Below are 25,443 nucleotides of genomic sequence, written 5' to 3' on the forward strand. Positions count from 1 at the left end.
ATTTCAGCATCCTGTAAGCACTAAAATACTTCACTAATTATGGAGTTCTGATGGCACTAAACTTAATGTCGAGGGGATAAGGAAATTAAGCAGAAGATCTCTGAGTAATATATCACCTATGATTCATATTGTAGAGATGTTCACACTAATTCCACAGTGGAATGAATTAATTCCTAATGTTCATGCAGTCTTTTTAAACAGTACATTTTAAAAATGAACTACAGAAAATTAATCTGTGGAAGTTTGATTATGCAGCACAGTGATAAGGATCCTCATTCTTTGACTGATGATTTTCTTCAGGCACTGAGTAATCCGCATAACCCCACAGGACATAAGCAAGAATTTAATTGCCACATGAAGAGATAGAACAACTAAAGCACATCACCTGTTAGCCTTCATTAATTTTCATTCAGAAAAAAGAACAGGAAGAATACTTTCAAAGCAGTACATCCTCAACAAGAGATGCTATTTATGACACAGTCTTGAGGTTGTTTCTGAAGATTGAAGCACGAAGGACAATCGTAAGTCCAGAAGTTGAAGCCCGACAGCCAGAACCTTGAGTCCCCTGAGGAAGTCAAAGCCCAAGATCTGTGACTCTGCGAGTCCACTGGAGGCAGGAGGCCGTAGACGGACTATCATGGGATTGATGGATTGTCTATGTGTGTGGACGGGTGGGTGGGAGGGAGGAACAAGGCTTATTTTTGCTGTTGCTTTGTTGCTTACTGGGCTCTGTTTATTGTGTTCAGTGTTGTTCTGCCGAGCATTGGGGGAATGCTATGCTGAGGCCAGAATGTGTGGCCTCACTTGTGGCCCCAGCATATCTTTAAGTTATGTAGGTTGTTAAAGCAATCAATGCATTTCAGCGAATGTTTTGATGTAAGTGTGATAAATAAAATGAATCTGAATCCACCAAAAACAAGTAAGAGAAACAGAAAACACTGCTTATATGAGTCAGTGGGGTTAACACATAAAATTTATATCAGATCTCATTCTCGTGACTATAGCAACCACCCAATACTAATCACTTACTGCTGGCCTATACTCAGTTTCTGGAGTGGCTACTGTCACTCAGAGGTTGTCAGTGATGGGTTTTATATCAGAAGGTGTCTTGTGTCTGCAAATATTTAATAGGTATCATTTCACAGATGAGAGCACAGAGAAAAGGAATGAACTAACACCTTCAGACAAATTCTCACTTCTCCTTTCTATAATTTTAAGATATTGCTCCAATACTAATGGATAAGACCATAAAACATAAGATCACAATTTGGCCATTCAGCCCATCAAGTCTGCTCTATCATCTAACCATGGCTGATTTATTATCCTTCTCAATCCAACTCTCCTGCCTCCTGCCATAACCTTTGACACCCTTATTAATCAAGAACCTATCGACCTCCAACTTAAATATATTCAATAACTTGGCCTCAACAGCCGTTTGTAGCAAAGAATTCCACAGGTTGACCATACTCTGACTAAGGAAATTCCTCCTCATCTCTGTTCTAAAGGAACATGCTTCTATTCTGAGGCTGTGCCCTCGTGCCCTAGACTAATCCACCACAAGAAACATCCTCTCAACATCCACTCCATCTAGGCCTTTCAATGTTCAATAGGTTTCAATGAGATTCACCCCCACCGCCAAACTTCTAAACTCCAGCTAAAATAATCTCTGAGCCCTCGAATGCTCCTCATACATTAAGCTCATTCTCATGTACGTAAAGTTGTAAGGAGAGATAAGCTCTGTTCACAAAGAGCACAAGTTAATCAGCAGCAGAAACAGAGTCAATGTCAAGAGCGAATCCAGTGTTCCTGTGCAGGTTAATGTCTTCACATGTGTGGTCAAGGTCAATTCGCCTTTAGTTGGCTCAGAAACAGAACTAGCTCATTGAAATACATCCCCACCCGCTCATATAATAACAATCTCCATCAAGCAGGACACAGAATTGACGTTTACACACAGTGGCCACTTTTTTAGGTACCACCTGTACCTAGTAAAGTGGCCACTGAGTGCATGTTCATTGACTTCTGCTGCTGTAGCCCATCCACTTCAAGCTTCAAAGTGTTGTGCATTCAGGGACGCTCTTCTGCACACCACTGTTAAAACACATGATTATTTGGTCAGCTTGAACTAGTCTGACCTTTCTCCTCTGATCTCTCTTATTATCAAGGCATTTTTGCCAACAGAACTACTGCATACCAGATGTTTTTTTTAAACTCTAGAAACCATCATGCATGAAAATCCCAGGAGATCAGCAGTTTCTGAGATACTCCATCTGGCACCAATAATAATTCCATGGTCAAAGTCACTTAGATACATTCCTTCCCCATCCTGATGCTTGGTATGAACAACAACTGAATCTCTTGACCAAGTCTGTGTGTTTTTATGCATTGAATTGCCACATGATTAGCTGATTAGATATTTGCATTAATGTTTACAGGTGTACCTAATAAAGTGGCCACTGAGCGTATACACTCAAAATGCTGGAGGAACACAACCTTCTTATTCTCGTTTCTTTCCCGTTCCTTTCCAATCCTGTTGAAGGCCTGAAACACTGACTGCTTATTCCACCTCATAGATGCTGCCTGACCTGCTGAGTTCCTCAAGCATTTTATGTGCGTTACTCTGGATTTCCAGCATCTGCAGAATCTCTTGTGTTAATGATATTTATATATTGCAGTGCACGTTCCTTCACTCAACACTCCTTTGCCTGTTAACTCCTTCATCTCCCAGCTTTCACACACTGCCTTTGTTTCAGCTAAGGAGAACACACTACTCAAGCACAATGCAATAACCTCACTAACATGCTTCCCTTTCCCTCTCAGGTAAAGGTGTCACATGAACAGTCGATCGGCAATGGAATGACTGTGGTTGAATTGGCTCAAAGGAGAAAACCTTTGCAATCAATGTGAAATAGAAAGCACTGGTTCAGGTTGGGCAGAGGCCTGTGAGAAGAGATGGCACTGAGCTGTGATCTCCTCTGAGGTCACAGCTCAGACTTGGCTATTTATTTTAGGGTTTTTGCAACAGGAAGAGGAACCAGGGGTCAGGTTAGGGTTTATGGACAGGGAAGTGGGGGAATTGGAGGACAGGACAGAATCTAACCCTCCACTCTGTCTTCGAAGGCCAGCGGGGAGGGTGTGACCGATTTCCAGACAGTAGCAGATCACTTCAGGGTCATACCATCAGCGAGGCTGGAGTTCGAGGCATAGTTTTCGGGGTCCCGTCACTGGTGAGTGCAGCGTTCAAAGCCTGGAGTTCGGGACCTTATCCAGGGTCCTCATTCGCCATCGTCTGCATGTCCTCGATCTATACTGAGGATCAAATCCTGAAGGGCAATAAGAGCTCCAGATTGAAACCCAAAGGTCGACTGGAGGTCCAAGGTGAATCCCAAAAGTCAATTAGAAGTCTAGATGCGGAGTCCCGCTGGGCGGAGCCTGGGTCTGAGAATCCCTATGAGTCCATTAGGGAAGTCAGGACCCAGTGTCTGCGAATCCACAAGACTGCTGCAGGATGAAGACAATCTGTCACAGGGATAGAGGACAGTGCATGTGCATGGGGAGGAGAAATGGAGCTTGTTTCACTATTGCCTTGCTGCTTGGTATGTTCTGTTTTGTTGTGTTCTGTGTTGTTCTGCCGAGCACTGTGGCCATGTTATGCTGGTGGCACTTGCAAGCTGTTCCCTGCGCATCCTTAGGATCTCTTATTTGTAGGCGCAAATGGCACATTTCACTGCATGTCCAGATATACCTGTGATAAATAAATCTAAATCTACTTGCGACTAGCCTCAACGGCATGTTCTACTTGCCCCTAATCCTGCAATGCCTTCCGATTTACAAGCTGCAGCTTGTAAAATCGTGCAGCTCTTGCCTGCTCTCTCCCCATCCTACAGCCTTACCTGTGTGACTTCCACAAGTCAAGAAACCATATCTTGCCAACTGAAACCATCTGAGATTACACATAATAAGGACAAAGATAGCAGTCAATGGATGGAATGCGATAGTGCTTTCCCTCTCTCATGAAATACTAAAAGTCTTTTGTATATTTAGAATGATACCCTGGAATATTTTATTTTGCAGGCTGAATGTGGAATTTCTCAAAAAGTAGACATTTTACTGTGTCTATGATGGACCTGTTTTAAAACACCCTTAAACTACTTAAAAAACTGCAATTCTCTGATAATATGTTTATCATTTTAATACATTAAATGGGCGAGAAATGATTCCTTATTTATATTTACAGATTTCTACTCCTGTATTAAAATAGGGTCAAAATTCCAAGTTCTCTTTAAAGTATGACTAGGTTATAAGGTTTGGCAAGGAACAGCCATCTTTCGGGTGTTTCGCAGCAATTATGCTGATTTTCTTTTAATTGCTTTTTGTGAGATCTGCTGTGCAGTTTATATCTTTAAGTTTGTTGTTATGCTCTCAGGATAAATCACATTAAAAACTGAAAACTTTTCCCAGTTGCAGGTTTTTAAACATAATGTGCCTAGTAGACATGAACAATGGTTGAATAAGCTGGAACTTTAATTTTCAGAGATAAAAAGAGAAGGTATTCTGTGATTCAAAACTGAAACTGTGCAGTAGGTCAGACAGCCTCCAGACAGCCTCTGTAATAAGAAGCCTTAACCTCATGTTTTAGATTGGTAGCCTTTCACTAGAACTGGGAATAGTTGAAGCCTAGTATGTAAACACCAGTGCCCAAGATCGGAAAAGTGGTAAATACAGTCCAGTGCATCACAGGCAAAGCCCTTCCCACCATTCCACACAACTATGAGAAATGCAGCATCTATCGCCAAAGATCCCCACACCCAGCCCATGCTCCCTTCTCACTACAACCATCAGGCAGGAGGTACGGGAACCTTATGTCCAACACCATCCAGTTCACAAACAGTTATCATCCTACAGCCACCAGACTCCTGAACCGGCGTGGATAACTTCACTCAACTCAACTCTGAACTGATTTCACAACCTACAGACTCACTTTCAAGGACTCTACAACTCATGTTCTCACTAGCTATCTATTTGTTTTTCCAATCTGCACAATCTGTCTTCTATTGCACAGTGGTTGCTTGTCAGTTCTTCCCTATGTATAGATTTTCATAAATTCTATAGTGTTTCTTCATTTTTGCTATGAATGCCTGTAAGAAAATGAATCACAGGGCAATATATGGTCACATATTGTATATGTACTTTGATAATCCATTTACTTTGACTTTGATAATGGCAAGATTCTTGGCAATGTGTAGGAAAAGAGGGATATTGGGATCCACATCAATAGATCTCTCAAAGTTGCCATGCAAGTTGATAGTGTTGTTATGAAGACGTGTGGTCTGTTCGTCTTCATTCGTTGGAGGATTGAGTTCAAGAGCCGTGATGTAATGTTGCTGTCATAAGGTGGTGGCTGGGAACGGACCCAAGTGCAAGACACAGACACTGAAGTACTAGGGACAGGACTAGGATACAAGGGGATGGCAAGGACACGGACAGGAAAACCAGGAACCTGGAACAGGACTGAACAAGAGAGCTAGGAGCCCGGGCTTGGACTCCGAGCCAGAGACTGGACAAGGACCCAGTACCTGGATCTTGCCTCTGGCTCGGACCCCAGAACTAGGCAAGGACGAGGCTGGAGTCTTCAGGCTAGAAGCTAGAGGCTAGAGACTTGGCTTGGCTTGGCAAGAGGCTGGAGGCTGGAGACTTGAGGCGAGGCTTGGCAGGCTCATCCTGGACAGGGCACGGATCACCACCCGACAGAGGCAAGGGACAGGAAGGGACAGAACCAACCCCAGATAACGGCAAGACAGCCTGGCTTACCTGGGCGGAGGCAAGGGACAGGAAAGGAGCTAGGTACAGGGTCGCTCCAGGACCAGACAGCAAGACAAGGCAAGGTTACTGGCAAAGCAAGGCGAGACAGAACTTCAGGCGAGGCGAGAGTTACCGGCAAGACAAGGCAAGGCAAGGCAAGGCTTCAGGCGAGGAAACAGAAGGCAGGGGAAGGGATACAAGGAGTAAGGACAAGAACAATCCAGCCACCACGCCCTGGTGTCTGGATGTATTTATGCAGCCAGCCCCAACTAGCATCAGCTGACTCAATTAAAGCTCAACAAGACAGAAACAGGGTAGATAGGAAAACCTAGAGCAAGGGTCGATGGACCGGACCATGAACCGGAATATGGACTTCACGGACCGGACTATGACAGTTGCAAGTCTATAAAACCCTGGTTAGACCATGTTGGAAAATTGCAGTCAGTTATGGTCGCTGTATTAAAAGAAGCTAGTAGGAGCTTTAGAGAGGGTGCAGAAGAGATTTACCAGGATGCTGCCTGAACTGGAGAGCATGTCTTATGAGGATAGGCTGAGCAAGCTAAGACTTCTATTCCCTAGCCTTAATCACATCGTCTTCACCACGGATTTCCAGTCCCCATACATTTCTATCACCCATCAGGAAGGCCTTACAGCTCTCCTCTTCTTTCTCAACAAAAGACCCAACAAGTTTCCCTCCATCGCCACCCTCCTCCATCTGGCAGAACTAGTCTCACCTTCAACGATTTCTCCTTCAGCTCCTCCCACTTTCTCCGGACTCAAGAGGTAGCCATGGGCACCCACATGGACCCCTGCTATACCTGCCTTTTCATTGGCTACATAGAACAGTTCATTTTCTAAGCCTTCCATGGTAATGGCTTCCAAGACTTCCTGCACTACAGCTGTCTGGATACAAACTATCTACCTACATCTTTTATAAACCTACTGATTCCCACAGCTATCTTGACTGTACTTCTTCCCACCCTGTCTCCTGGAAGAATGCTCTTCCCTTTTCTCAGTTCCTTTTGTCTTTGCCACATCTGTTCCCAAAATGCAGCTTTCGTTTCCAGGATGTCAGCCTGCTTCAAGGAACAGGGTTTCCCTTCCTCCACCATTGATGCTGCCATCACCCGTATCTCCTCTATTTCCTGGACATCTGTTCTCCCCCCATCTTCCCGACCTTGTAACAGGGATAGAGTTCCTCTTGTCCATACCTACCACCGCATGAGCCTCTGCATCCAACACATCATTATCTGCAACATCCGCCATCTTCAACAGGATCCAATGTTACCTCCCACAACTCTCCGCTTTCCGCAGGGATCACTCCCTCCAAGATTCCCTTGTCTATTCGTCCCTCCCCAGTAATCTTCCACCTGGCCCATAGCCCTGCAAGTGATCAAAATGCTACACCTGCCCTCTTACCTTCTCCCTTACCTCCATTCAGGGCCCCAAACAGTCCTTCCAGGTAAGGTAATACTTCACCTGTGAATCTGCAGGAGTCATCAATTGTATCTGGTGCTCACGACGTGGCCTCCTCTATATTGGTGAGACCTGACGTAAATTGGGGGACCGCTTTGTCGAGCACCTCCATTCCAGCTGCCCAAACTGGGATTCCCAGTGGCCAACCATTTTAATTCCCATCCTCATACTCATTCCAACATGTCGGTCCATAACCTCCTGTTTTGCCAAGATGAGGCCACTATCATGGTGGAGGAGCAACCTTTATATTCCATCTAGGTAGCCTCTAACCCGATGACATGAAAATTGATTTCTCCTTTCAGAATCTTTCCCACCCCTTTCCCTCTTCTTCTATTCCCCACTCTGGCCTCTTACACCTTCTTTTCACCTGCCTATCACTTCCTTCTCTTTCTCCTACAGCCCTCTCTCCTCGCCTATAGGGTTCCTTCTTCTCCAGCTCTTTACCTTTCCCATCCACCTGGCTTCACCCATCAACTTCCAGATTGTCCTCCTTCCTCTCCCCCACCATTTTATTCTGCCACCTTCCCCCTTCCTTTCCAGACCTGAAGAGGAGCCTTGGCCCGAAATGTCGACTGTTTGCTCATTTTCATAGATGTTGCCTGACCTGCTAAGTTCTTCCAGCTAAGTGTGTTACTCTGGATTTCCAGCATCTTCAGAATCTCTTGTGTTTATTAACCCTGCATTCTACTCTCCAATTCATCCATCCAAAGCGAACCACTACACACTTTTTTGGGTTGAACTCCATCTGCCACTCCTCAGCCCAGCTCTGCATCCTTTTGAGGTTGGCACAGTGGCGTAGTGGTTTGAACAACGCTCTATAGCACCAGCAACCCAGGTTCAACTCCCACTGCTGGCTGTAAGGAGTTTGTTTGTTCTCTCCGGGACCACGTGGGTTTCCTCCTGCAGTCCAAAGAAATGCTGGTTGTTAGGTTAATTGGTCATCGTAAATCGCCCAGTAATTAGGCTAGGATTAAATCGGGGTTTACCGGGCAGCGTGGCTCGAAGGGGTCTATTCTACACTGTAAGGAAACAAGATGCCCTGGTACAACCTCCAACAAAACCCTACACTATCCACAACTCCCCCAAGCTTTGTGTCATCTGCAAACTTACTAATCCATCCTCCCACTTCCTCATCCAAGTCATTTATAAAAATCACAAAGAGCAGAACATCCCTGGTTACTGATCTTCAGGCAGAATACAATCTACCTACTTCCATCCTCCACCTTTCATGGTTACAAACCTCCAGACATAATTCACTCATCTAACTCAAACCACTGCCTTCCACACTCACAAACCTCCAGGTAGAATAAAATCCATCTACTTCCACCCTCCATCTTCCATGGTCACTAACATCCAGGCAGAACACGCTCCATCGATTTCCACCCTCTGCCTTCCATGCAAGCCAAATCTGAAACCACACAGTCAAGTTTACCTATATCCCATGCTCTCCTGACTTTCTCGAGGAGTCTACTATGGAGAGCCTTTTAAAATGAGGGCACAGTAGTGTAGCCGTTAGCTCAATAACTTACAGTTCAGGTGACCAGAGTTTAATTCCTGCCGCTGCCAGTACATTCTCCTCGTGATGACATGGTTTTCCTCCGGCTGCCCCGGTTTCCTCCCACAGTCCAAAGACGTACTGATTGGTAGGTTAATTGGTCATTGTAAAATTGTCCCATGGCAAGGCTAGGGTTAAATCATGGCATGCTAGACGGTTCCATATCTTTTTATGCCTTGTCTATTCAATCGCCTGCCTAAACGTCTCTTAAACATAATAATTGTACTTTCTCCACCAGGCGGTACCTGCCAGATATCAACCATCCTCTGTATAGAGAACTTAACCCTAAGATCTCCTTTAAAAGTATTCCCTCTCACCTTCAGATCATACTCTTTTGTTTTTAATGCCTTTACCATGGGGAAAAGATTCTGATTATCCACCCTATGCTGCTGTCATTTAATATACCTCTTTCCGGTCACCCCTCAGTTCCCCTCACTTCAAAGAAAACAAGCCCGAATTATTATTACACAGAATAGGAGGAAGATCAGAAGATAGCTGTTCACAAAATAATGCAGACCCACGAATGATATCAAAAAAGCAGGCACAGGGAAAATGAAAAGGGCACTGCTACCAGTATTTAAAGTTAGGAGCAAAATATTTATATTTGAGAAATGATTACTATGGGAGGCTATAGTATACTGTATATTTTTGGTACCTAAACAGGTTTATGATATTAAATACAATTTAAATGTCCAAGTATATTGTGTGCAATTTTGGGCCCTTAATCTAAGAAATTACGTGTTACCATTTGCAAGTGTCTTGTACCCCGTGACGGGTTAAAGAACCAGCAGAAATGGAAAACACTTTGGAGCCCAGTATTGCTAAAAAATTCAGTTCAGTTCATGGTATTGAGTTGAGTAGTGATGGACAGAGAGAGGGAGAGATTTGAGTCTTCAGGTGAGCTGACACCGTCGATCTTCCCGTTGTCCTCTAGTTCCTTTAGAAGTCACCGACTATGAACAAAGGGGACCATTATTCTGTAGAGGAATTATCAACCCAGGTGAGGGTTAGCCACACAAATAACTCCCCACTGGTCATACCCCTTTTCACACTGCGAGAGCCACTGATCGATCCTCCAAAAACCTACCTTTTCTGTGGGCACAACAAAGCTCATTCAGCGTCCAAAACCATGTGTCTGAGGTCTATCATCTGACCTTCTATTTACCTCCCCATGCTGAATACCAACTGTCTCTCAAACAGCTCCTCCCTTCCCTCTCGTAAGAATTTCCAAGCAGGCGGAGTCGTTGTAGGAAGTATAAACATGCTGTGAGCAGTCTTCATCTCTCTCTCTCTTTTTAACAAGGTGTTTGTGTTGGGCACCTCTCTCTCTCTCTCTTTTCAAAAGTACAGTTCATAGGGGTAATTCAGGAACCCCATCACACCCCCTTCCTTCAAAAAAAATTTTGACGAAGGCAAAATTTTTGTTTAACTGGAAATTTCAGAGTTTGAAACAATACATGTATAATCATCAGATGACAGAGCAAAAACGTGTACAATTTCTAACTTAACACCTGGATAAACAATCAGCTATAATATTGTCAGTACCTTTCACATGTTTGATTGTCAGGTCATATTCCTGCAATATCAGACTCTAATTTAATAACCTTCTATTCTTATCCTCCATCTTAGTTAGAAACACCAACGGATTATGATCCGTGTAAACCACAAGTGGTCTCTGGGCAGAACAAACATAAACTTCAAAATGTTGTAAATTCAGAATAAGTGCTAGTAATTCCTCTTCAACAGTGGAATAATTCTTCTGGTGCCCAGTAAATTTCTTTCGAAATAGATTACTGTGTGTTCAATGTCATCCACTCCCTTCTGTAACAGTACTGCTCCAGCAGCTTCATCACTAGCGTCTGTTGCTGTAGAAAATGGCTTGGAAAAGTCAGGTGCCTTGAACACAGGATGATAACACAGGGTGGTTTTCAGACATTCAAGTGCCTCCTGGCAAAGATCACTCAATACAAATTTTTCACTCTTCCCTCGGAGTTTTGCTAGGGGGAGAGCGATATCAGCAAAGTTCTGACAAAACTTATGATAATACCCAACCATTCCCAAAAATCGTCTTAAAGCTTTCTTGCTGGTTGGAATAAGAACCTCAGCAATAGCTTGAACCTTGGCCTGTACAGGAGCCAGTTAGTCCTGGCCTACAACATAGCCCAGATATGTAACTGTGGCATGACCAAACTCACTCTTATCAAGGTTCACGGTAAGTTTGGCCTTGGACAGCCTTTTAAACAATTTTTCTACCCCTGCAATATGCTCTTCCCACATGTCATTCCAGACCACTAAATCATCGATGTAAGCCCCTGTGTTTTCTAAACCTCTAATCACAGAATTGATCATTCTTTGCAATGTCCCCGGAGCATTTTTCATCCCGAAGGGTAAATCACTATATTCATACAGTCCAGATGGTGTCACAAATGCTGATATCTCTTTAGCTCTTTCTGTTAAAGGAACACCCCAATATCCTTTTAACAAGTCAATTTTTGTCAGGTACTTAGCCTTTCCTACTCTATCAATACAGTCACCCACTCTCTTTCTTTGTTCCTTCTTGTTTCCAACTTCTTGTTCAACCATTTTACTTTCCTCTAAATTCATTCTGTAAGGATGCTCTTTGATGAGCTGGACAGAATTTACTATGACATCATGCACTTTAGCTGTACACTGTCTTGGAATGTCAGGGAATAAATCTTTATGCTTGCTAATTAATTCCTTCAATTGTTTTTGCAGTGTAAGTTCCAACTGATAGACCTTGTCAGTAATATTTTTCAAAACAATGGGATTCTTAAACCTTGTTGATGCTAGATTCAGTGGGTTAAAATGATTTTTCATTTCATTTCCAGCCTCCACGACTCCATTTGTTTTCATAACAGTACCCGTAGATGTTATCCTATCAAACAAGTGTTTTATTTTAATTTGAACATTCTGCAAACTTTCCTTTGCAAGGTCACAAACCTTATTAAATCTCTTCCGCATATTGACCCATATTTCCAAATTAGACCACAGTTCTCTGAGTAGGGTCAAAGGTCCTTTTGGCCTGTGACCAAACACAGGTTTAAACAGACTACTCACCGATGATTTTTGAATCATATCTCCAACAGCACATAAGAGTAGGGGAACCCCCTCATCCCAGTTTTTCCCATTTTTCACACAATATGTTTTAATCATGGTCTTAAGAGTGGAGTTGAACCGTTCCAAGGCTCCCTTGGACTCTGTGTGATATGCAGATGACACAATGTGCTTAGCTCCCAGTTCTCCAACTATCCCCTGGAATGTTCTCGAAGTAAAGTTACTACCCTGGTCAAATTGAGTTTCTTTGGGCAGACCTATCAGTGTGAAAAACTTACTGAATGCATCTACCACAGTCTTGGCCTTGATGTTTCCAAGAGGCACAGCTTCAGGGAACCTAGACACAGCACACATAATTGTTAACAGATACTGATGATCAGCTGCAGTCTTTAGCAATGGGCCTACACAATCCACTATGACCCTAGAAAAAGGTTCACCAAAAGCAGGTATCGGTTTAAGTGGTGTTACTTGAATAACCTGAGTAAGATTCCCCTCAACCTGGCAGGTATGGCAAGTCCTGCAAAAATTCACAACATCCTCTCTTAAATTAGGACAGTAGAATTCCTTCATAATTCCATTTGAGTCTTTCTCATTCCAAAATGTCCACCTAAAGGCATACCGTAAGCCATGTTTACAATTCAGTCCTGTAAACTTTTGGAACGACTACCTGATGTTCAGTGGCCCAGTCCTCACTTGCAGGCACAGTGGCTGGTATCCAGTTCCTCATCAGCACCCCATCTTTAAGGTAGTATCCCACTGACTCATTCTGAACCCCCTCTCCTGTGAAAGCTGTCTCCTTTAAAGCCACCATTTCAGAATCTTTATTCTGTTCCTTTATAAATTCCTTCCTCGATAAGGACAAACCTTTCTCATACACCTTACCCTCCAAATCCTGTTGTAACATGGAAGATAGAGAAGTCTGTGGCAGATCATCATACCTTAAACCCCTGGTTTTGCTACAGCAGACTTCCTAAACATGCTTCGAGCAACTGCGCATGTGGGATAAACATCAGTCTTTCTGTGTGGATCATTAGCAACAGCTTGGCTCATTAGTTGAATTGTTAAATCAACCATACCTTGGAGAGGTGTCAACCTCCCCATATAGTTTACTAAACTTAGCACCATCACCAGACTTATAAAAATCATGTGTACATTATGGAAGAGGCCAAACAATCCATTTATCTCATTTCTATGACCTTTATTTCGACTTGTCTCCATAACAACTTCCACCAGTGACATCTCCTCAAAACCATAACAATCCTCCTTCTTCTCCACAACATCATCGTGAATAACATCATAACCTTGAAGGTGTTTACCTCCCAATGTCAAAACAAAATTCAACAGAGTGGCACTTACTTCTTCAGTAGGCCCTTATCCTGCAAGCAGGGTCAAAGGTCGCAAAACCAATCCAACCTTCACAAGTACTTTATTCAAAAGTCTCAGTCCCTTTTCTCAATATTTTCAGCAACACTTACATCACGAATTTTTATCTCATCACTAACTTTTAGAACACTGTCTAATACAAGTGACTGAGAATTCTCAATTTCCACTGATACCAAGGTTAACCCCTTATTCACTGAACCAAAACCATCTAACACAAAAGAACTGCATTCCTTTCCAACCAAGTCAGACACCTCAGACCTTAACTGAGCTTCAACACAAGGTTCAGTACCCTGTGAATCCACAGGTACTTCACAACTTGAACACAGGCAATCTGGACAGCTGCCTCTTCTGGGCTTTCATCACTTGCCCCAGTTTCAAATTCAAGGTCACCCTGAACCTCCCAGCTACTCTCTAGGTAACTCTCATCTGGAGGAAACTCAACCTCGTGGGTTAAAACAACTTTGTCTGCTTTCTTAGCGGACCCCCGCAGGGTAGCGGCATCCTCTTCATCTAGGTATGCCCTTGCATCATAGGGGACACAACTTTTAAATTCATCAAACAAAACAAGCTCTTCCAAGTTGTAAAAATCATCAGCGTCCGACACTAAACCTCTCAGCTGCCACATCTCCCCCTCAAACTGTCTCTGTCACTCTGCCTCTTCTCTCCATTTGTCTGCCTCTCCAGCCCCGAGCTGTTTCAGCAGCAACTCACGCTCCATTCTTAATTTTTCCAACTGAAGCTGCAGCTCAGCCTCAGGAAGCACTTTACCTTCAGCAAACATTTTCAACACATCCTCAGTAAATTGCTTCGTCAAAATATAATATTCAACTTTTTTTCTTTGAATTTCTACCTTAGTCAGATCCTTCTTTACTGTCTTAAGTTCCAATTCCTCAACAATTGTCCGCAACTCATCCTTTTCAGCTCTCTTCAAAACCACAGGGTTTGGCGATGACAGAAATTTCCTAACATCCATTTCTGCTGTTTTTCCACACAACCAAATCAAAAGGGATTTCCCCCAGTCAATTCAAACAAGCCCCCACACAATTTGTTCATATTCCAGACACAGGCCCCAATTTTGATAGGGACCCCGTGACAGGTTAAAGATCCAGCAGAAATGGAAAACACTTTGGAGTCCAGTACTGTTATTAACTAATGGTATTTATTAGAAACTACGCAATACAGTAATATAAATGCAGTTAAATCAAACAGGTTAGCAATGATTATATATAAGTAAGTGTGGAAATATATGAAAACCAAGCTTCACATCTAAGGGTAAATAGATAGTCTTACGAAGATGAGTAAAGTTCAGTTCGTGGTATTGAGTTGAGTAGTCATGGAGAGAGAGCGAGAGGGAGAGAGTTGAGTCTTCAGGTGAGCTGACACCGTCGATCTTCCCGTTGTCCTTCAAATTCCTTTAGAAGTCACTGACTGTGACCACAACAAAGGAGTCCATTCTCCTGTGGTGGAATTATCAACCCAGGCGAGGGTTGGCACAAATAACTTCCCACCGGTCACACCCTTTTTCACACTGTGAGAGCCACTGATCGATCTACCTGATCGATCCTCCAAAAACCCACCATTTCTGTGGGCACAACAAAGCTCATTCAGTGTCCAAAACCATGTGTCTCCAGGTCTATCATCTGACCTTCTATTTATCTCCGCGTGCTGAATACCAACTGTCTCTCAAACAACTCCTCCCTTCCCTCTCTGCAAGAATTTCTAAGCAGGCGTTGTCCTTGTAGAAAGTATACACATGCTGTGAGCATTCTTTGCCTCTCTCTCCCTTCTTTCTCTCTCTTTTTAACAAGGTTTGGTGTTGGGCACCTCTCTCTCTCTCTTTTCAAAAGTACAGTTCAGAGGGGTAATTCAGGGCCCCGTCACACAAGGGTCCAGAGAAGATTCACGAGAATGACCCCAGGAATGAAAGGGTTTACGTATGAGGAGCATTTCATGGTTCTCGGTCCATACTCACTGGAGTTTCGAAGAATGAGAGGGCATCGCATTGAAACCTATCGAATACTGAAAGGCCTAGATAGAGTGGACGCACAGAGGATGTTTCCTGTAGTAGGGGAGTCTAGGACCAGAGGGGATGTTCCTTTAGAACAGAGATGAGGAGGAAATTCTTTAGCCATAGGCTAGTGAATCTAAGGAATTCATTGCCAAGACTGCTGTGAAAGCCAAGTCACTGAGTATATTTAAAACAGGGATTGATAGGTTCTTCATCAGTAAAAGCATCAAGGTTATAGGTAGAAAGCAGGATAATAGGATTGAGAGTGCTAATAAATCAGCCAGGATGGAATGCTGGAGCAGATTTGATGGGCTGAATGGCCTAATTCTTCTCCTATGTCTTATGGTCAATACTTTGACCATAAGAATCTGACATAGACGATGATGACAAATTAAACAGTGAACTTCAAAAAGGAGTTGTCGAAGTTTTGAAAGTAAGATGTCTTCCTTCAGAAAGATAATGAAGGTTTTAGCTGAACTGTTCTGGCAGGTTGCATAAACTGGCATGCTATGTCAGAACTGGCTCGCGTGCCTCCCATCCCCAAATATCCTTAGGTTGTGCTGGCTGTTAATGCAAACCTTGCACTATAGGTTTTGATGTGCAAGTGACAAATAAATAAATTTGAACGTGAATCTAGATCCTAGTTTGGAAATAAGAAGCAGCAGCAGAATGCACCATTTGCAATTTTTGGAGGCCTGCCCTAGAGTTGAAGGACTGTCGCTGTGTGTGGTGGGAGGGAGGAAGGAAAAGCGCTGGTTTTGCTGTTATTGTTCTGTCGTTTACTGCATTCTGTGGTGTTGTGCCGAGCGTGGTGGGCACACTGCGTTGGCACCAGAGTGTGAGACGACACTCAGGAGCTGCTCCCAACACATCCGTAGGCTGTGCTGGTCGTTAACACAAACGATGCATTTCACTGTATGTCTCAAAGTACATGTGATAAATAAATGTATCTGTATCTGAACCTGAACTATTATAGAGTTAATTTACAACCCTGCAGGAACTTTCTTATAGGTCTTTAGCAATCGAGAAATCTGTGTAGAAAAATTCAGAACAATGGCAAGCATGGATAAATGTTCTAGTTGTTGCTGCAGTTTCTATCAACTGCCTTTATTCTCCATTAGAATTAAACTTTTTTTTAATCAATACAGTTTGACATTCCTATATTTGAATATTCAATTGAAGATAAGTTTAATGAATTCAAAAATCAAATAAATTGGTACAAAAAGCAGCTAATAAGCAACTAACACTATCTTTGTTTCTTTTTCATTATTTTTTAATAGTGTTTGGTCTTGCTTTACTAATCTTAATTGCCATTCTTAAACTCCTATTTAAACAAAAAATAATTCCTGGAAGTATTGTCTAAAAAAGTCAAATGTCACTACTAGATCAATAAATTAAAATTAAAGTATTCAAGACGTTGGAGTTTTATTGCAGTGCAATACTGACAAAAAGAACATAGCTTCCAATTGAGCATTTCAATAACTCCTCCTGTCTTTAGTTCCTCACAGTTTTGTTAAATTTCTTATTAAATCGTCTTGGCCTCTGTCCATTGATTTTAATCAAAAACTGAATTGAAGACGCCTCCTCAGTTTTAAGAACCTGTAATCTATTTTTATTTCATTCTTCAATTACCACTCTTTCTATTGCCCTTTACCTTCCAAATTGTCTGTGCTTGCAACCTAACATATAAATACTTAAAAGTCCTTAACTCTTTTGCAGATTGATTTAAATTGATTTCACTGGAAATGAAAAGTGAATAATTTCTATAATGCTGGTTATCTACCTACCAGGTATTAAGACCAAAGTGCATTTATTATCAATGAATGTATAAATTATATAACCTTGAGATTTGTTTGCTTCACAAGCAGACGCAAAGCAAGGAACCCAAAAGAACCCAATTTTTAAAAAATAAGACCAACCCCCAGTTCCCACAGAAAAAGGGAAATAAAAACAAAACAAATCATGCAAACAATAGAAGCCAGAAACAGCAACAGGTTTCTGAAACAAATTGAGTCCTTAGATCCAAATCTCCAGAGCAGCGTGGAGTAGGCCCAAAGCCTTGGTATTCAGTTCATCATATTAGCAGAGCAAGTCGCCACACAGTTCACAGACACGAAGCACAGCAGCCGGGGCAGTCTCATAGCCTTAGCGTCGCAGAGAGTGAGCCTCCGGTCTATCGGGGCCAGCATTTAAATTGTCCGAACCTCACACTAGGAACTGGGCCTCACCACGGCACATCACTCCAGGCCTAGATTTCACTGCCGAAGAACCCATTTTCAACCTCTCCAAATCGGCTCAGCGTTTAGTGCGATCCAACCTCACCTGACTCGCGACATCTTGCCTATCCGTCTCTCTGGGCTGGCATCTCATCCTTAACCTCTAGTTCTGGTCTCATAAAAACTCAGTGTGGAAAGACTGTTTGCATTTACCCTATCCGTACCCCTCATAATTCTTTATACCTCTATCAAATCTCCTCTTACTCTCCTACGCTCCAGGGAATAAAGTCCTAGCCTGCTCAACCTTTACCTATAACTCAGATCCTCAAGCCCTGGCAATGGCCTTGTAAATTTGAATAACAACATTTGAACAATACACAGTTTATTATAAACCTGTATCTCCATGGTATATTGAAGAGTTAAGATCACAAAATTGATGCATTACAATCTCACCAATAGTGGAAGAATGTATGTCCTCAAAAAATATTCAGATGAGTAGCTTTCATTGCTAGGTTTTAGAATCAGAATCAGGTTTATTATCACTGGCATGTGACGTGATATTTGTTAAATTAGCAGCAGTAGTTCAACGCAATACATAATCTAGCCGAGAAAAAAATCATAAATAAAATATAATAATAATAAATAAACAAGTAAATCAATTATGTATATTGATATTGAATAGATTTTTTTAAATGTGCAGAAACAGAAATACTGTATATTTTAAAAAAGTGTGGTAGTGTCCAAGGGTTCAATGTCCATTTAGGAATCAGATGGCAGAGGGGAAGGAGCTGTTCCTGAATCGCTGAGTGTGTGCCTTCAGGCTTCTGTACCTCCTACCTGATGGTAACAGTGAGAAAAGATCATACCCTGGGTGCTGGAGGTCCTTATTTCCTTTATTTATTTAGAAATACAGCACGGTAACAGGCCCATCCAACCCAACCAGCCTGCACTAACCAATGACATCCATGTGACCAATTAACCGACTGTATGTCTTTGGGACGTGGGAAAAAACCCACGCGGTCACAGGGTGAACGTACAAACTCCTTACAGGCAGCGCCAGGAATTGAACCCAGGTCGCTGGAGCTGTAAACCAATGTTCCAGCCGCTATGCTACTGTGTCACCCCCAACAGACTGGAATTTACGAACGGAGATTTTTAACTCAGAGTCCTAATAGAGAAAAACGGTTTTGCTGATAAACAAGTTCACGCCAATGACAAGTTTTTAAATTGGAAATCTTGTTGCATTTTCATGTTAAGCCACCAGTTAAAACAAAGGTCTAATACTACCTCAGCACGAAGATCAGCCAGTTTCCTGTCCATGTTTGATCGTGCTCCGACTTCATCCTCCAGATCTTCCGAGATTCGCCCAAGCTCATTCTGATGAGCATCACGGAGAAGGGTCAACTGAGAAGCAGAGTGAACAAGATATTCTTAATACAGTCACCAGGGTCTACCTCAATTAATTACATTCTGTAGGAGAATGTTCTGAACATTTATCATCCAATTCCCCAAAGAAATCACAGTATACTTCCTCTATTCACATTGATTATTTTACACAATTATGTAAAATATTCAACCTCCTACTTTTGCAAAGCATGACTTCATAATTCATATTAAAATTAAACATACCCATTTCATAATTTGTTTTGCATTAGTAAAATGAATATATTTTTGTTTTTTTATTTTACTTTCAGAGATTCTGTACAGAACAGTCCCCTCCGGCCCAACAAGCCACACTGCCCAGCAACTCTCATATTTAACCCTTGCTTAATCACAGGACAATTTAGTGACCAATGAACCTACTAACATCTTTGGAATGTGGGAGGAAACCAGAGCGCCCAGATGAAACCCATGCAATCACAGGAAGGGCGTACAAGCTCCTTACAGGCAGTGTCGGAAATGAACTCTGAATTCCAACGCCCCGAGCTGCATGCTAACCACCATGCTGCCGTGAAATGACATTATCTACATCACACCAAATAGAAATATTAAAATAATGCACAAGCTTGAAAATGAAGATGAGCTTAGCATGGCAGCCCTGAGATGCAGTGTGTGTTTTTGTCAACACAATACAGCTTGGAACGTCTAGATTCAATACGCAGTTTTGATTAACCTAAAACGTCAAGATTTCCTTTGCAAAGCCAACTGCAAGTGTATCTACTTTGGACTAACCTTTGTCCCTTAGGCGTTTAATTGGGACTTGCCAAGGGCGCCACGTTAGCACAGCAGTTAGTGCAACGTTATTACAACTCCCAGAGTTGGAGTTCAGAGTTCAATTCTGGAACAGTCTGTGAGGAGTTTTTACATCCTCCTTGCGAACACATGTGTTTCCTCCCGGTGCTCCAGTTTCCTCCCACATTCCAAAGACGTACCGGAGAGTAGGTGAATTGCCCATTGTAAGGTTTCCTGCGATTAGGCTAGGGTTAAATAGGTGTGTTTCTCGGTGGTGTGGCTCATTAGGCCAGAAGGGAGGTGGGAAGGAGAAGGATATGAAGGGAGGGGGAGGAAGGGAGGGGGTGGAAGGGAGGGGGAGGAAGGGACAAAGGGATGGTGGGAGGGGTAGGAAGAGAAAGGGGGGGAAGGAAGAGAAAGGAGGAAAAAGAAGAGAAAGGATGGGAGGATTAGGAAGAGGGAGGGAAGAGGGAGGGAAGAGGGAAGGAGGAAGGAATGGAGAAAGGCAGGGAGGGAGGAAGAGGGGAGAAGGAAGAGAAGAGGGGGAGTAAGAGAAGAGGGAGAGGAAGAGAGGAAGGGAAGAAAAGAAGAGGGGGAGAAAGAGAGGAAGGGAGGGAGGAAGAGAGGGAGGGTGAGAATGAGGAAGAGACGGAGGGAGGAAGGGAAGAAAAATAATAAAAGCAATGAGCCAATGTGATAAACAACGGAACATGATAAAGGCTTAGATAAAGTTAGTTTAATTAATATAATCATAATTTTATTTTTAAACCTTATTTGCTGCTTGATTTCCAGCTGTAAGTGATAACAACAAAAATGGGGACGTTAAAAGCTGTTCTATTTACAACATAGAACAACACTGCAGCCTACAATGTTGGCTCACTTCCATTGATAAAACTTGTCCAGAATATAACAAATCTTACGGGAAACATGACAACACAACATATACGCAGTGGCCACTTTATTAGGTATGCCTGTACACCTGATTTTTGATGCAAATATCTAATCAACCAATCATGTGGTAGCAACTCAGTGCATAAAAGCATGCAGACAGAGTCAAGAGGTTCAGTTGTTGCTCAGACCAAACATCAGAATGGGGAAGAAATGTGATCCAAGTGACTTTGACCGTGGAATGACTGTCGGTGCCAGACAGGGTGAAAAACAAAACAGCTGCAGTAAGTGGCAGTTCTGTGAGCGAAAATGCTGTGTTAATGAGGGAGGTCAGAGGAGAATGTCCAGACTAGTTCAAGCTAACAGGAAGGCAACAGTAACTCAAATAACCACACATTACAACAGCGAGTTGCAGAAGAGCATCTCCGAACACACAACACATTAAACCTTGAAGTGGATAGGCTACAGCAGCAGAAGACCATGAACATCCACTCAGTAGCCACAGTAGGTACTTAATAAAGTGGTCTCTGAGTGTACGTGTAATAATGACTCAAGATTGCAGGTGAGAAATACTCAACAGCTTAGGCAGTATCTGTGGAGAGAGAAATAAAATTAAGACTTCAGACTGAAATCGTATTGCTGATCTGAAATGTTAACTCCGACCTGTTGAGTATTTCCAGGATCTTCTGCGTTTATACCCTCGTATGATTGTCTGTCGGTCTAGCTTTTAAATGATTCCATTGTGTTTCTTGGCTGTCCTGTGAATGCCTTCATGAAAACGAGTCTCAGGGTAGTACACAGTGACGTATATGCACTTTGATAATAAACTTACTTGAACTTTGAGGGTTTTTTTCTTTTCTGCTTTTCAATGTATGGAAATACCTTGGAAAGGTAAACTGAAGAAGTATAAACTAAACAGCACTTTTAAAATGGGTGCAGGAACAGAGAGAATTGGGGATGATAATAAACAATTAGAACTGATTTAGGCAAAAGGTGAGTTGCTTTACAGGCAAATAATTCTGATTTAAAATATACTAGCTGGAAATGTGATAGTAGATAAAGTATTAAATTTCTAACATGGTTTGAATGGTTAGAAGGAATGATTCAGGAAGTGGGACTAATTAATAGCTCCTTCAAAGAGCCTCCAATGGATTGAAAGGTCAACAAACCCCTGGACTGGAAGATACTGCAATCATCATTTTTGAAGGAATTAAGCAAGTGATGGAATGGAGTGTTAAGAAATGAAAAAATGAAAACAAAATTGTCCTCAAGTGCTTCCCATGAACAGACAATTAAGGAGCGCTGTCGCGGGAGAGCAGCATCCACCATCAAAGACCCCCAGAATCCAAGCCATCATCTCTTCTCGCTGCTGCCATCAGGAGGTAGGTATCGGAGTGTTAGGTCCCACGCCACCAGGTTCAGAAACAGTTATTACCCATCAACCATCAGGCTCTTGAACCAGAGTGGATAACCTCATTCACTCCATCATCAAACTGATTCCACAACCTATTGACTCACTTTCAAGGACTTAGAACCATAGAACCATAGAAACTATAGCACAGAAACAGGCCTTTTGGCCCTTCTTGGCTGTGCTGAACCATTTTCTGCCTAGTCCCACTGACCTGCACACGGACCATATCCCTCCATACACCTCCCATCCATGTATCTGTTAAATGTTAAAAAAGAACCCGCATTTACCACCTCGTCTAGCAGCTCATTCCATACTCCCACCACTCTCTGTGTGAAGAAGCCCCCCCTAATGTTCCCTTTGGACTTTCCCCCCCTCACCCTTAACCCATGTCCTCTGGTTTTTTTCTCCCCTTGCCTCAGTGGAAAAACCCTGCTTGCATTCACTCTATCTATACCCATCATAATTTTATATACCTCTATCAAATCTCCCCTCATTCTTCTACGCTCCAGGGAATAAAGTCCTAACCTAATTCAACCTATCTCTGTAACTGAGTTTCTCAAGTCCCAGCAACAACCTTGTAAACCTTCTCTGTATCCTTTCAACCTTATTTATATCCTTCCTGTAATTTGGTGACCAAAACTGAACACAATACTCCAGATTCGGCCTCACCAATGCCTTATACAGCCTCATCATAACATTCCAGCTCTTATACTCAATACTTCGATTAATAAAGGCCAATGTACCAAAAGCTCTCTTTATGACCCTATCTACCTGTGACGACACTTTTAGGGAATTTTGTATCTGTATTCCCAGATCCCTCTGTTCCACTGCACTCCTCAGTGCCTTACCATTAACCCTGTATGTTCTACGTTGGTTTGTCCTTCCAACGTGCAATACCTCACACTTGCCTGCATTAAACTCCATCTGCCATTTTTCAGCCCATTTTTCCAGCTGGTCCAAGTCCCTCTGCAGGCTCTGAAAACCTTCCTCGCTGTCTACTACACCTCCAATCTTTGTATCATCAGCAAATTTGCTGATCCAATTATCATCCAGATCATTGATATAGATGACAAATAACAATGGACCCAGCACTGATCCCTGTGGCACACCACTAGTCACAGGCCTCCACTCGGAGAAGCAATTCTCTACTACCACTCTTTGGCTTCTTCCATTGAGCCAATGTCTGATCCAATTTACCACCTCTCCATGTATACCTAGCGACTGAATTTTCCTAACTAACCTCCCATGCGGGACCTTTACTACTCATGTTCTTGATATTTATGATTTTTTTTCACTTTTCTAAAATTACACAAGTTGTAGCTCCAGTGACATTATACTACTTCCTTTTTAACGTGTCAGAAATGTTCATTATTTATTAATTTACTAGTGGCAATATTACTTTATGTGTTGTATGTGAGTTATATATACTGTGTTGTCCGCCTTGGTCCGGAGGAACTTTGTTTCATATGGCAGTACATATGTGTACGATTGAATGACAATAAACTGAACTGGACCTTGAACTTGGTGTCTTTTGCACATGGGTTATTTGTTCATCTTTGCTGTGTCCAGGAGCTGTAACATTCCAGCTCTATCAAACGCTGGTTGGACAATACTTGGAGTATTGTGTTCAGTTCTGGTCACCTTATTTTAAGAAGGATGTGGAGGCTTTAGAAAGACTGACGAAGAGATTTACCAGGATGCTGCCTAGATTAGGGAGCATGTCTTATGACTAAAGCTTGAGCAAGTTAAGACAGTCTGCATCAATGACGAACACACTCTGAGAATTGTGGGGAGGCACCCCATAAGTGTCACCACACTTCCAGTGCCAATACAGCATGCCCACAATTTACTAACCCTAACCGTTATGTCTTTGGAATGTGGGAGGAAACTGAAGCACCCAGAGTAAACGTGGGGAGGACGTACAAACTCCTTACAGACAGCGTCAGGACTGAACTTTGATGGATAGAACAATATTGATTGGGAAGTAGAGAAGTAAAGCTCATAGTCTGTTGCAGGAATATGAATTTCAGCCACAAAGCAATATTAAAATGAAATGTCTGATAAAAACTGATACACATGATGCTTCGGGCTTTATCTATTAATAAGTTGGGGTGTATATTGTGTCCAGGGAGGGGTAGCACCTTTGGAGAACGGGCGTGTCGTGTCCATTCTGGGGCAGCTCACTCACCTTTGGTCCCCACTGGGCACTCAACTCTCACCTGTGGCTCCAACTAGCCTTTTGCATGTGACAACAGCCACACCCCCATACACCATTTCAATAGGCACCAGGTGAGGTTAGCCAGCAATCATCATAGCCCGGCGAGATAGGAACACGCTTGTCCTAGCATGCGAAGTCAGCTTCAGCAGACTGGGCGGATGAGAACAAAGGTGAGATCCACCAGCCAGGAAGGCCATTTCACAATGCTTCATGGACAGCAAAGGGCATGACAAGGCACAGAAGTGGTCATGGTCATCCACTGCAAACGAGGAAGACCCCAGGTGTGACGACAACTCATACCACTGGATCCAGACTTCCAAGGTTGAGAGAATGGAACTGTCCCAATGCAATGGCTTTTTCTGCTTTAAAAACTCTTCTGCACAGGTTTCCTATCATTGTCAGATACGACAGATTTTTTTAAAATTCCTTAGCCTTACAAAGAATCACCTCTATTGTTCAGAGGGAGTAAAACAACAATGGTATAAATTTCTTCCCCTGCCATTAAGTAATAATATTTGTGTGGTTGAGAGAAAGCACAAATGGATAACCCGTGTTGAGAGTAAAGTTGAGGGATCACAGAATGAAGATGGTGAAAGATGTTGAAAGAATTTCTGAGACATCCTTCGATTGGATGTAAGGGCTTCATGCAATTATACAATTGGAGTTAAAATGCAAACATTGTAGTTGCTGAAAGCAAACAGAATCAAAATTAATGTACTCAGTCAAGCATTAATTCAAGGCTTTGTATAGACCAATGGTATTAAACACAACAGCTAGATACAAAGGTGCTGTGCACTACAGAACCACAGCTTTCAGGGATGCAAGTATTTCATCCAGGACACTTTGGAAAATGTTAAAGGGTCTTTGCAAACTGCAGACCTCAGTCAAACAGTCAGGGTGGACAGGGAGCAGAAAACGCAGGAAACAAGAAATGAGCTCCAACATTTATGTGCACATTTAGACTGGTTTAACTGTATTGGGCCCTTTTATTTTTCTTTTCATTTTTTCTGTTAATTGTTTGTTAAAGTTGAAATATCGGTAAATATATTTCCTTTGTAATTTTATGCCAGGGTATGAACTGGATTTGTCTTCGTTCTGTGAACATGGCATAACTTTGACAGTTTACCACACTGGGCAAATAGCAATGTTGTAATTGTAATGGACCACACATCAGACATCACATATGAAAGTACAAAACATGATACTTCCAATGACTTGACAATCAACCTGGCATAAAGG

At 42.5% G+C, this 25,443-nt stretch overlaps 1 protein-coding gene across 7 annotated transcripts in view; it reads right to left on the minus strand.

Annotated features, from left to right (window-relative positions):
- The window catches only part of LOC134350204 (coiled-coil domain-containing protein 102A-like), a 657,542-nt gene that overhangs the window by 420,406 nt on the left and 211,693 nt on the right, over positions 1-25,443 (minus strand). For all 7 annotated transcript variants that reach the window (XR_010018849.1, XR_010018848.1, XM_063055227.1 and 4 more), the window contains exon 5: positions 18,803-18,919. Coding sequence is in view for 5 of the 7 variants with exons in the window: in XM_063055227.1 (XP_062911297.1) it covers positions 18,803-18,919 (117 nt within the window). In the remaining 2 variants the exon portion in view is untranslated. The remainder of the gene's footprint in view (positions 1-18,802; positions 18,920-25,443) is intronic.

This window comes from Mobula hypostoma, chromosome 1 (assembly GCF_963921235.1).
Source record: "Mobula hypostoma chromosome 1, sMobHyp1.1, whole genome shotgun sequence".
Lineage (NCBI taxonomy): Eukaryota > Metazoa > Chordata > Chondrichthyes > Myliobatiformes > Myliobatidae > Mobula > Mobula hypostoma.